Source organism: Suricata suricatta, chromosome 13 (assembly GCF_006229205.1).
Source record: "Suricata suricatta isolate VVHF042 chromosome 13, meerkat_22Aug2017_6uvM2_HiC, whole genome shotgun sequence".
NCBI classification, from domain to species: Eukaryota; Metazoa; Chordata; class Mammalia; order Carnivora; family Herpestidae; genus Suricata; species Suricata suricatta.
This window is the reverse complement of record NC_043712.1, coordinates 53,087,278-53,100,961: the sequence shown is the minus strand read 5'-3', so window position 1 is coordinate 53,100,961 and position 13,684 is coordinate 53,087,278. Positions and strand designations below refer to the sequence as shown.

At 38.0% G+C, this 13,684-nt stretch overlaps 1 protein-coding gene across 9 annotated transcripts in view; it reads right to left on the bottom strand.

Annotated features, from left to right (window-relative positions):
- Positions 1-13,684, bottom strand: part of NFIB (nuclear factor I B) — a 445,780-nt gene that overhangs the window by 63,218 nt on the left and 368,878 nt on the right. For all 9 annotated transcript variants that reach the window (XM_029919732.1, XM_029919733.1, XM_029919736.1 and 6 more), the window contains exons 4-5: positions 7,905-7,973; positions 2,101-2,221 (exon numbers count right to left, since the gene is read on the bottom strand). In XM_029919732.1, the coding sequence (XP_029775592.1) occupies positions 2,101-2,221; positions 7,905-7,973 (190 nt within the window). The remainder of the gene's footprint in view (positions 1-2,100; positions 2,222-7,904; positions 7,974-13,684) is intronic.

The window sequence follows — 13,684 nt, the reverse complement described above, 5'->3', positions numbered from 1 at the left end:
TTCAAAGATGAGGCAATTGAGTAAAGTAGAATATGGGCTTTGAAGTGGAACCAGCCTAGTATCAAATCTTGACTAGGCCACCCACTACTTCTTAATAGTAAGCTCCTTAACCTTTCTAAACTCAGTTTAATCATTTCTAAAGTGAAAACAATAAAACCTAGTTCAAAGGGGAGTGGTTGAAAGGCTTAAATGAGTTATTAAATGGAAAGCTTTTAGTTAAGTTGTTGGCATTTTGAAGATACTTATTAAATAGTAATTACTATTAGCAACCCTATAATTAATAATATTAAACAATTCTGTTTTATTTTATTGATTATAAATTATTTTATATATTCTTTATATTTTTCTAAAAAGTAGGTTAGTGATTCCTTATTCTTTTTTTAGAGTTTAGTTATTTATTTTGAGAGAGAACAGCAAACAAAGGAGAGGAAGAGAGAGAGGGGGAGAGAGAGAGAATCCCAAGCAGGTTCCACACTGTCAGCACAGAGCCCAATGCAGGGCTCAAACTCATAAACTGAGATTGTGACCGGAGCCAAAATCAAGAGTCAGCCACCTAACCTACTGAGCCACCCAGGTGCTCCATGTGATCTTTTATTCTTACGATCAACCATGAAAAACAGGCCATCGCCAAATTTAAACTAAATGGTATACTTTTAAAATGATATATTTTAATAAAGAAAACAATTCATCTCAATTATTAGGAAAAGTAAATATTTAGGGTAGAGATTAGAAAGCGATGTCATCGCACAGATCATCTTGCATGATATACTGCTTTCAAATATTCCCACTATAACCTATGAAACAGTCAATAAGGACTATGAAATGGATTTTTTTTCTTAAATTAAAAAACTTTTATTCACATCTCTGCAGGCAAAAACTAAAAGAAGATATCTTCTGAATTAACTATGTAGTGATAATAAACATAATGTCACAGGCTTTCAGAGTTGGAACTGACTGCAGAACTCCTACACATAAACCAGCCCTTTTTCTTACAAGTGGGGAGACAAATTTGGAGAAATTCCATGAATTTCCCAGGGCATGCTAGTGGAAGCAGTCTGACATGAAGCAGGGACTTCTGACTTCCAAAACCGTCCCCTATTCATTGTACTGTTTCCAGATCCTAGAGGCCCATGTACATCTGCGTATAGTCACAGATGTACTGTGATTAATATTGGACTCGTGGCTGCCAGAGTATTAACATGAGGTAGAAGATGGAAATTTCTATCCATGCAAAACCACAGTGAAAGTAAATAAGAGTTCTTTAGTTTATTCTTGTGGTATTCAAAGTTAGAACACATATTTTTTCAAACTCTCTTTAAAGCTAATTCGCTCAGCTGTGAATCAGCAGTGAATACATAAGAAAGACTTGGAGTGAGACACATAAGATTTTTGTAAGGAAATAACAAAGAAATTGTGACCATTTTTATTGTGATTGGCATAATATCTAAAACCAAATGGCCACGAAGAAAGATCTATGTTTACCACAGACTGACCCATCAGACCAAATAAGGAACTACTTACTAGTGACACTTCAAATTTAGAAAAACTAAAGCATTTTTAAGACCCAACTATGTCACAATTTTAGTGATAGTAAACCAAATTACCTTGCTATGCAAATTAAATATATGAAAATACAGTTTGATCATAAGTGATACAAAATTGAACTTAGTTAATAAACACAGAAATGGGCATAGCTCCATAGTTAATTCAAATGCAACTAACTTTCATTAAAACACTTTAGGAAAATAATCACTCATATTCTCTTATTCTTAAAAAGTGGATATCATACCATTAAATGTTTTGCTCTTACATTTGATCATGGGTATCTGTAATGCTCTGAAGAAATCATATTCATATATTTTCAGAGTTCAACTGTCCCACCCAAAATATTTTTTAAATGCTTTGAACAACAATTACATTGAATTTTCAAATATCAAAATAAATTTGATGAGCTCAGATTAAAAATATATGTAAAAAGCCAAGTGTCTTGAGCTCTCTCTTGGCTTTGTTTCTCCTGTGTCTTTACCTACCTAGCTATCTGCACCCATCCACCCACTTATCTGCACAGAGACTGAGAACAAGTGCAGTTGTTTCAGTTACCTGCTTGGTGGAGAAGACAGTGACCTCTGAAGATTGACCCCCGAGTTCATATCATGATAGTATGGTTGGCTCGGGATTTCTCCAATTGGGAAGTTGACTCCAGTTCCCTGGGTTATGGGTGCTGAGGAATAAAACAAAAAGAAACATCAGGAATGACATTTACACTTGTCATTTCTATCTGAGTGTATTAACCAAATACTTGCCATGCCTCTGGGCAAACTTTCTTCACCCTGTGCCTCTAATATCAACCATCCACCAGGGTATAACATGAAGACTTCCTCATGATGCCAGTGTTCAAGTTCGGAAACATGAGGCACTCAGACTATAATCATTGGCAACCGCTTCCCCTCTTCCCAGTCCCCAACCTTCTCCACTCACCCCTTTGTAACAGTTGTCACTACATCTGTCACCACACTAGTCTGCAGATGCATCAGAGGAAATGACATGTTTCCTATTGCTCAACACCAAGCAAGGTGTTTTGTATTAAGTTGGTTCTCAAAACTCAAATCATTTGTTAAATAAATCAAATCAGAATATTAACATTAATGTTAGGACGCATTAGAATGCATTATTTAACTATTTCTTGTATTAGGACAGGTATACACAAAAAATTGACAAATGTGAAATAAAAACCAAGTTTTGTTTCTCCCAAAAAACACATTCAGGTTTTATATATGAATCATAAGTGTGGCTTTCCTCAATATTTACATTTTGTTTTTTAAGTTTTTATGCCCAACTTATAACAATCACTGAAAAGGTACTCCTGGAGTTTTATACTTTAAGGTATTATTTTGTAAATCAAGGAATCTGAATTGGTTAAATGTCCAACTCTTGATTTGGGCTCAGGTCATGAGATCAAGCCCCACACTGGGCTCTGTGCTGCAGTGCAGAGCCTGCTTGGGATTCTCTCTCCCTCTCCTTCTGCCCCTCCCCCATGCATGTGCTCACACTCTCTTCCTCTAAAAAAAAAATGGAAATCTTTTTGAGTTTGCTGATATATTTTTAAACTGAGATGTTCATATATAAGTCTTGGTTTTTGTACAGTGGATGACATCTGTTCAAATTTTAAAAACTTATTTCTAGACATCTTGAATAAATCCAGGAGGCAGCATGTTGTATTAGAATCAGTAGAATCTTGGGAGGTAGCCATTGACTTTGAACTCCCTCTGCCACTTCTGAGCTCTATACTCCAATTTCCCAAACTGTAAAATGAGAAGAATAGTAACCTTCTACCTATGATTATTTAGAAGATGAAATGAGATAAGAGAGTTTTAAAAGCCCAGCATCATGCCTGGTGCATAAGAGGCATTCAACAATGGAAGTTCCCTACTTTTCTTGATTGCTTCCCCACATCTCTTCCCTGGAAGCCTGGAGTAGTTAGCAAAGAGCAAACAGTTCAAAACACACTAAAAGCAGATGAAGAGGTATAAATGAACCTATTTGTTGAAAATCTGTTCATTCAACAAGTTGTTATTTGTGTCCATTACAGGCAGGTGCTGCAAGGGATACAGAGCAGTCTAAGATAGTTCCTGTCCTTAATAAAACAGATTCAGCAACAAGCTGGGTAAACAAAACACTCGTGAAAAAAAACAGAAATACCAGAACAATGCAGATTATAATGAAAATGCCCAATAAATAACATGACCAAGAAATTCTATAGGATTTCATGGGGAGAAGAATGCAAGCCACGCATGAATGATCCAAGAACTCTGGGGAGAAGCCATAACTCATACTGGACTTTAGAGAATGAGTAAGGTATTAAGGGGAGGTCATTCTCAACAGGGGGTTACCACAACAGCAAAGGCGGGGGGGGGGGGGGGGGGGGGGGGGGAAGGGGGCAGAGATAATATGCAAAGTGACACCAGGCAGGTTGGTGTCAAAGGACAGTGCTTCAGAACAGTTTCTTTCTTTACCTACTTCTATCAGGCCTTCAAAAGCTCTAATGAGAGACCATGTGTCCAGGGACTGTAGCAACAAAACTCTAGAGCTCTTGTGATTCATTCTACAAACACATAGTCTACTTAGTCTTCCTCTCTCTAACTGATTTGAGTTGACTATACAATTCCAAAAATAATGCAGATTTTCACGAAATTTTTCTTACCCAGAATTTTAATGTGTTCACGAAATGTGATTGCTGTCAGCTGAATTGTATTTCTTTTTTTAAAATGTCTATTTACTTATTTTGAGCAAGACAGAGAGAGAAATTGAACACACATGTGCACAAGTGGGGGAGGGGCAGGGAGGAGGGAGAGAATATCCCAAGCAGGCTCCATGGTTCCAGTGCAGAGCCCAATGCGAAGCTCGATCCCATAAACCGTGAGATCATGACCTGGGCTGAAATCGAGAGTTGGACATTCAACTGACTAACCCACCCAGGCACCTCATGAATTCTACTTCAATATCAGGTAGGCCAAGATTAACCTTAAAATATTTTTAAGAAAGTATGAGTAGGAGGCACATGTGTTATTGCAGAGAATTAATCAAAGAATATACAATGAACATCTCTCTTCTCATATTAAAAATAAAGTTGATAGACACAGGATAATCTCAGCTCCAAACTTCTGGAGTTTATACCTTCTGTTAAATCACTCTTTTTATATAATGCACTTTAACCTCATTTTACACAGAAGATATTTGTATTCGAGGTGTAACTATGCCTAATGGCTTAAATTCTTTGGGCAGCTAAAATGTAACTGTGGGTTGAGGTACACGGGAGGTTTAAAAAACTGCGAGGTAAGAAATCCCATGGTAACCACATGCTTTAAAGTTTATTATTAGAACCATGTTCTATGTGACACTAGGAAGCAGGGTATGTGCTAGAAGGAGGTGTTTGAGGGACTTAGTCAAAGTCAGTAAGCTGTCCAGCCTTCTACAAGCACTGGATACAATTCAAAGAACTGAATTACTAGCAGGAAACTTACAGGTTATATCTTATGTAAAGTATTTGCAATTTATTAAGCTCATGCAATACTGAAGCAAAGATCTGTAGTTTCCATTCCATATATATGGCTTAACAGTCAACACAGATTGCTTGGCCATAAACATACTAGATAAAATTTATAGCAAAATAATAATAAAAAATCTCTGGAAATTTTCTTTTCCTAAATTTTGTCACAGAAGGATTATTAGAGAGTATCAAGACATCAATAAAAACAATTTCTCCACAGATTTTTACATGAGCACTGTAAAAACTTAGTGTGCATTCTGACATTAGATGGGAGAGTACAAGAAGACACGTAGATTAATAACAAACATGGCCAAAATCTAAAGCAGCTCTCGCCAAATGTATTTAATAACAGAGAGAGTATATGAGCATTTAAGTCCCAGGTTGATACTCTTGTTTAAAAGCCTCTGGAAAAAATTCCATCAGATGCAAAGATCAGCATTAGCGCCTCTCCCGGAAAACTGCAAGAAATCTGAAAGCTGCAAATCATGTTTAAGAGGCCTGCCAATATCCTCTTAGAAACGGAGCTCCAAAGAGCCTCAGATTCTAAGGGTTGGAGGCCAACCCTTCATCTCTCATTGTTCTTCTCACTCCAAAAGTGGATTCTAAATCAACTTTTCAGATGGAGATAATATCATGCAACAGAAAGATCACTATCCTAAAACTGAGTAGCTTCATTAGCTAAAGTCAACATGCACATTAGCGGGTCAGATGACAGTCAAACTCTGGAGGGCAGAAGCCATTAACATACCGTAAACCCTCGGGAAGTCAGAACTGGTGATATACAGCATAAGGTTGTGCTGAAGTCTCTGCTTACTTAGCAAACCCTTATTTCATAAACAATGAAGTTCAATTGTGTAAATAAGGTTACAGTGTGGATATATTAAAACACTTAGGAGAATAACTTCTCAAGCATTTCACAGACACCTATTTACATACAGAGTAGAAAAATGTTTGCTGAATAAATTAATGAATGAAAATACAGATAATTAATATACTAATTACAAATCTATAATGTATATCCTAACTATCTCTAAGAAATGACAGTATAAGCTTCAAAAGAATGAATGAAGTATATTAAATGTACCTCACTTTTGAGCTGTTACAGAGAATTATGTTTCTCATCTTGTTTTATGTTTCAAATTCAGATCTTTTAAGAATATCACTCTGGGATTTTAGAGGCTCTATGTGGTTCCCTTTTGTAGCATCTACCATGATGTTACCTAGAATGAGGACCTAACTATTTTCTAACAGATGATGATTCTGTCCTTCTCACAAGAAGGATGAAAATATATCCTGAAACTTAGAAAATGACAAATCTAAACAAATAATGGTATAATGTCTCCTAACTGTAGTGGTATAGCCCCTCCCCTAAAGAACAGTATAGGGAAAACACCCCCCTATACACACACACCTCCCACACACACTTTCAAATTCCCCCTTCCTTACATGATGCCGGAGAGTGGTAGTGAGTAAGTCACGCATGTTCCTTTCCAAATTAAAAATAAACACAGAAAACTTTCAAATGTCAGGGGCCTTCCATATCACATTATTGATCAGGGAAAAACACGCAAGGCTCATTGCCTTGGTCAGTGGAGTAGATCATCAGAATCCTCTTGTCTAGCAAACACGAACCCTGGAGTTGCTGGGATATAGGATATTAGATGTTGGTCTACACTGCCCTAAATATACAGACCCATGACAGAAGACTTTGGGGGCATGTTTTTATCTACTGGAGAATATGCCAGAAAGGACCAGTTACTTAAGGTCTTAAATGTTCATATATGTGACTTCCTAGGATACATGCTATTTGCACTGGCCACTCTAGAAATCAGAACCCTTGAAAAAACTATGGTTCAAAAGACCTACTAGCTTAGAGATTACTTTACTGACCATAACTCTAAAGTACCACCTAAACTTACCCTCCATGACCAGCTCTGTTCTTTGTGGATCACCATAATTCTCGTCCATGACCTTGGAATTTCACCCAAATACAAATACAAATGAAACAAAGACAGAGTGCCACTACATCATCTGAGTAACATCATTCCAAACTGTGACGCTCTCTAACAAAATGTCAGGTAAAAATACAGCCTTCACAGTTACATAAATAAGCTAAATCAGAGAAGAGAGCACGAAGAAATTAGTCACCTCCTTTAAACATCAGCCATGCCGTTAGAGCCCCCTCTTGGTTCTATCAGAACACACCAGCAACAGGTAAAACAGTTGAGTCAGTAAACTACTCCTTTGCTTAGAGAGCTGGCCAGGTGAACTTCCCGGAGAAAAATCTCATCCGGCTTGTCAAGAATGCTGTCTCAGGTGAGGTGGCCAGTTAAAACAATTGGACATTGTTTTGGATAACAATGCATTCTATCTATATCCAAACTACAATCTGCAAAGTTAATTTCTGCATCCCTCTACATGGGGCATGTTAGTGTGTATATCCTGTACATCTCTGAGCTCCCACCAGAATGTTAGTAAAATGGAAAGGCACTTATCTACAGGAAACTTATGTGGGTTATCACAACAACACGGAGCACATTTCACTAATCACGCTTCCTTTGATATAAATGACCATCTATGGTCACAGAACGAGCAGTGAATTAAATGAACACCAATAACACGGCAATCAGAATAACCTCCAAATAATTTTTGTACTCCAAAGTTTGATGACTTAAATGCCAATATTTTAGACAATGAGACAAAATATATTCACGCATGATTTTCGCAGAAAGATGGAGATTTTAACATTCAAATTTTCCTCATAAGTGGTAATCCTTAATACTGTATTTAAGGTTCAATATAGAAAATCCTTTAAATCACACTATATAATTAAATAATAAGAAAACAGTTTACTTACTTCTGGATACCCTCACAAGTTCTGATACGTTGAAGACTCCAGATTTTACAAAACTATCCTCCAGGTAACCTGAAAACAAATATCAAGAGGGAAAGGATCAGCATAAGCAGGAAGCAAATAAATGATTAAACACTAGAATTTGTTCAAGTATTTTTAAACCAAAGGTTAGAACAAAACCCAAGTATGCTTGTAACAAAGACAAGTAAAAGCAAAACTCTCTGAATAAAATCTGGGTCTGTTTCAACAAAAGTAAAACATTTAGATGCCAAATAATTTCCGAGGAAATATTTCCTGAACTTTCTAAAGGTACAAGGCAATCACTCTGGTTTTATTTGCTGGGGTCCGTGTGCAGAGAACGAAGGCTCAGGGCTTCCTAGTGAATGCGCTCAGCTCAATAGCACCTGGTAGACTGAGGTCTGCCCATTTAAAAAAAGAAAGAAAGAGAAAGGAAAACCACAACCACAATTAGAACCCTGTTGGAATTACTTCAAAGACCTCTTGAAACCACTGTTCTTTCGCAAATCCTTCCCTGATTAAAGAAAAGTGAGCTGCTGTTACCAGCACTCCCCTACCCCTGTTCCAGGGTCATGAATCACACAAAAGCAGAACTTGTACATACTGCAAATACTTCGCATAAACTTCTTTCTATGTACCTTTGATAAACCTCACATGATTTCACTGCTTTCTCACTCTTGCTACCACTTCCTGGAACCCCCTTATTTCAAGATCTGCGTACTTTTTTTTTTTTTTCAAATGGTGCTACATCCAGGCCTCCAGGACTGCCACATGACCCTTCCGTGACATCTGAGTGCAGGGTCCACAGTGACTGTGGCCCACCGTTCAGGAGCTTGAGTAAGTCCAGTCTTGTGTGGTATCTGGTCAAGCGATGGCCCACAAATACCAGTCATGTCCCTGGCTTCTCATTTATGTGAAGGAGATGTACTGGGAGTGCAGAGAGAGAGAATGCCGGAAGGAAAGTTACAGTTACTCTCCGCTCCCCAGGAAGAGAATAGGAAAAGTCTGAAAACCCTCAGAATTCAAATGCTTCCAGAAAAACAAACCCTAGATTCCAAGAACTGGCAATTGGATCAGGTTTTACACAGAGCTTCAGGGCTAACCAAGGGACTGGAATCAGGGCAGAAATGTGAGTCATAGATAGTTTAGCAACAGGGAGCATTCAAATTAAGAGGCTGGGATTTGGCTCCCAACCATGTTACCGGTGTGGAATCCTGGTCACGTTATTAGAGGCTTGCTGCCTCAGATTCCCCATTTATAAATTAGAAATCATACAATTGCTATGAATGGTAAGTGACATAAAGCACTGATTAAATGCTCCTTCCCAGTAAGTTAGGATTGGTCAACAATCATCTGTTCATTGAATTACACACACTTGATCCCAGTCACAAATTATTTGAAAATCTTTATTTAGAAATATTACCAGAATAAAAGCTACCATACCACTTTTGAACTGTCTTTTTGAAGAGACCAATGATCATTCAATGGGCTTTTATGTTTCACTGCTATGAACCAAGGAGCCATGCATGTCTGAACACTGTATTCTACCCACCGTCCACCTTCCTTAGAAACAGAATATAAGGAAGAGTAAGAAGGAATTATGAGCTCTCAGCCTGGAACAAAACTCAGGTGTCATACTAAGTTGTTACTCTGGAAAAAATATACACATTTTTAAGAGGATAATAACCAAACATCCCCCTTTTATATACCAGTATTTTAAGAAACTCCTACTCTGTGAGCAACTTAATTTTTTACCTGGTTGAGCTCATTTCAGCAATGGTTGAGAAATGCTGCGGTAGCCTACAGTGTACAGGTGCATAAAGCCAGGAAGACAGAGAAGGACATTGACCTCCTTTGTGTGGTTGGCGGAAAAGACATTTTCAATGTTCTGAACCATGGTAGATTATCATTGTATAAAACAACAAAAGCAGTAGACATCTTAGTAAAGTATGATAAGTTATACTTTATTCTATATATGGTCCATGTAAATTTTTTAAAGTAAATGTATTGATTTTGAGAGAGAGAAATAGAAGCATGAGCAGGGGAGGGACAGAGCAAGAGGGAGAGAGAGAATCCTAAGCAGATGTGGGGCTCCATCTCACAACCATGAGACCATGACCTGAGCCAAAATCAAGAGTCAGATGTTTAACAGACTGAGCCACCGAGGCACCCCCCATATAAAATTTTATATTTGGCAAATAAATTAAATATGAAGACCTTATTTATCATGTATTTAACCAATAGGACAAGGTTATCTGTCCTCACCATAAGATGCTCTGTAAATGCCCTCCTATCTTTCTTACGTAGCTCCTTCCCGCTGATCAGAAGGCTCTCTCCCTCTGCAGGCTTTGCTCTCATCTCAGTGTCCACCTCAACCACCATCTGCTCCCTAACCTGTTCCTGCAGGCTCCTCCCCCAAGCCCTGTGCCAGCCAGAAATAATCTTTTTCTGCTGAACTCACATAGCACCTAATTTGTACTTATTTTACATCACTTCACACATTCGAGTTTCCAAGATACTTGTTTTCAAGTCTTATGGTTCTTATTGGATTATCAGCTCCTTTATTTAGGGGAGTGAGTGGGTTTTGTTCATCTCTGAATCTCCCTTAACAACTAACTCAGTGCCTATATATACAGTAATTGCTAAATAAATGCCTACAGAACAAAATGTTAAACTTTAACCTTCTGGAACAGGGTCACAAATGAACATCTTAGTAGTTATATAACTAGGTAGGCACAGATGGCTAAAGATTGAAGGATAAGTATACTGATTCCTGATATTCCCTAGAACTCATGCTGAGGAGTTTATTTAGACTTTTGGGTAGAATGAGAAAGAACAATGATTACAGTCAGATTATATCTCTAACTTTATTATATACCAATGTATAACTTCAGGCGTTTGCCACAAAGGAACTACCAAGAAACTAGAAGTGTTCAAAGAGTAAGAGTTCAAAACTATTTGTAAAATAAATTTTTGAACAAGTGAATAGTGAACATTTCAATATATTTATATAAATTATATCACATGTCATAAGTAATAACACTTCAATATGTAAATCTCATCTGAAGTTCATTTCCTTATGAATCCAATGAGTAGTCAGGGCTCCATTTGTCTGTCATGCCCATGAAGATGAAATGGTGTGTGGACATCATAAGGGAGCGAGGAGTCCCCTCAAGCTAATCCTACCGGCAAGAAGACAGTAAGGCAGTCACACACACACACACACACACACACACACACACACACACACACACACACAAATACAATGACCATCTCATAAGAAAGGGCAGGCAACTCAGAATGTAGTGTGGTGTTTCTCCATTCCTCACCCCAATTCATGTTCCAAGGAATCTGAATCTACAGGGAAAGCTGAAAGGGTTATTCTGCTGAAACTATGAAAGGTAATGAAAATATGTCAGAGCTGCTTTGGCACCTGCTAGACAAAATGCAACACCCATATGTCCCACTGGGCTCCACTCCTGCATGGGGCAACGTGAGACTTCATTGCAAGGAAAGCTCCCTAGGAGGAGTGGTAATGCCTACCAACATGACCTTAGGAGAGTGGGGGCTGGGAGGGATCAGGCAACCGGGTAGCCTTGGAGAAGCACCTAATGGAGGCGGCTGACTCCTTCGCTCCTCTTTGCACACAGCACACACAGCCTTACAATGGACAGGTGATGAGAAAGGTAAAGAAAAGAAACAGTGGATGACATAGTTCTTGGATAGCTAATAGCATACAACAAAGCACACAAGCAACAATACTTAAGGACTCCAGCAAAATAACTGGGGAGAATCATGCAGAGCGTTAGGAGCCCTGTGGTAGTAGAGAGGATGAGACTCAGCAAAATGCAGGTTATTACTATTAACACAACCCCATCTGTAACCTCCAGGCTGCCGGGGCCTTCCAGACACATGGTTTTCATGTGTTACATAGACCACTGTGAATGTAAATAGCTGATACAAAGGCCAACGATTTTAAAGCAATTGGGAGACACTCATATAGTAAATTCCCTTCATCTACTAAAGGAAATATGGGCATCTCTGAGGCACAGCAGCTGCTTAATGGTTACAGAGCAATATTACGCCACAGCTTAAGCCAAGAAGCAGAGAACAACTCGGCATTTATGTGATGCTGTATTTACACTACATGTAATGCTTTTTAAAAAATAAAATTGAGTAGGAAATAAAGACCTCTGCAAACTGAAAATTCTCAAAGGCAATATCAAATTATATTATTTTACTTCTTTTTTTATTTTTCTCTAACAAAAGCAACAATAAATCACTACTCAGAAGTTAATATAGTGTTTAACCTCCTTCACAAACAATCACAAAGGGACACAATGGCATATCTAACTGTTAATATCTCAAATTATAATCAGCTCCATTTGAATGTTAAACAACATTTACATAGAAAATCCAAAGGAAAACTGATAACGCTCATTTTTACAGTCTACTGTGTTCTATTCTTGAAATTAAGAAAGAAAAAACCACAGAAAGCAGTTATTAAATTCATGAAAGCTGTCTTCAAGTATTAGAAGGACTGTTAATGTAGATGTTGGATAAGACTTATTCTGCGTATTTCCAGGAACTGTTTTTTGGCTCAATAAACAGATTTGTCATCCAATAAGAAAAGTCCTAGAAAGGAATGTGAAGCTTTGGAAAGGTAGTAACAAACAACACATGCCAAGCTACTGCTCTAAGGTCTTAAAAAACATTAATTCACATAAAGTTCATAATTATGAACCTACTAGTGGTCATGTAAATGCTGCCATTTTACAGATGAAGAAACTTGTGTCTATAGAGATGGGGAGTGCCCACTGCCTATAAAGACACTCCCCATTAGATTTAAGAATTCCCACTTAGGATAGGAAATTGAATAAGAGCACCTCTGAAGTCCGCTGCAATGCTCAGGTTCCACTTTTTTTTTTAATGTTTATTTTTAAGAGAGAGAGAGAGGCAGAGAGCCGGGGAAGAGGATCTGAAGTAGGCTCCGTGCTGACAGCATAGAGCCCGATGCAGGGCTCGAACTCACGAATGAGGAGATCATGACCTGAGCTGAAGTCAGACGCTTAACCCACAGAGCCACCCAGGCACCCCTCAGGTTCTACTTTTTAACATGGCTCTTTTCCAGTTAGTTTTCTTGCATTGTTTGGAGAAAGAACAGGGCCCCGAGCTATCTCCCAGGCATTTTCCAGGCTTCTGCTTCCCATTGTTCTTTTCCTTCAACAGAGTGTAAAAGACGCCTACATCCTTTTGTTTATGGATACAGAAGGGGAGAAGATAAGATTATTTTACACTAGCTCTTTGCCCATCTTCATATAACTTCCAACACTGCAATGAACCTACTGGGATCTTCTGGTAGTGGTGTCGTCAGGCATGGCTTTATCTGCAGTTTCTCGACTAATCTAAACTGTCCATGGTTAAGAATGGAAATAGACATACTAATCATTGCAAAGATAATATTCTCTGCACAGAGACTGAACCTCAGCCTATGACCAAGATTCACATTCCAGTACTAATTTAGAATTAATTTTATCCTTCAATATGAAACGTTCCAATTGGTGATTTAAGTGATTCAGCAGAGAGACAGCAATTTCAGACTTTGTAACATGCTCTGATAATACTATATTAATATAGTATTTATGTTATTTGTTTTTTGGTATTTCCTTCCAGTCCATTAAACTTATATTCCTGCATATAAAATATATATAAGTGTGTGTTAAAAAAAAAACCAAGATCAAAAGTAAATAAAATCGTATCCTGTT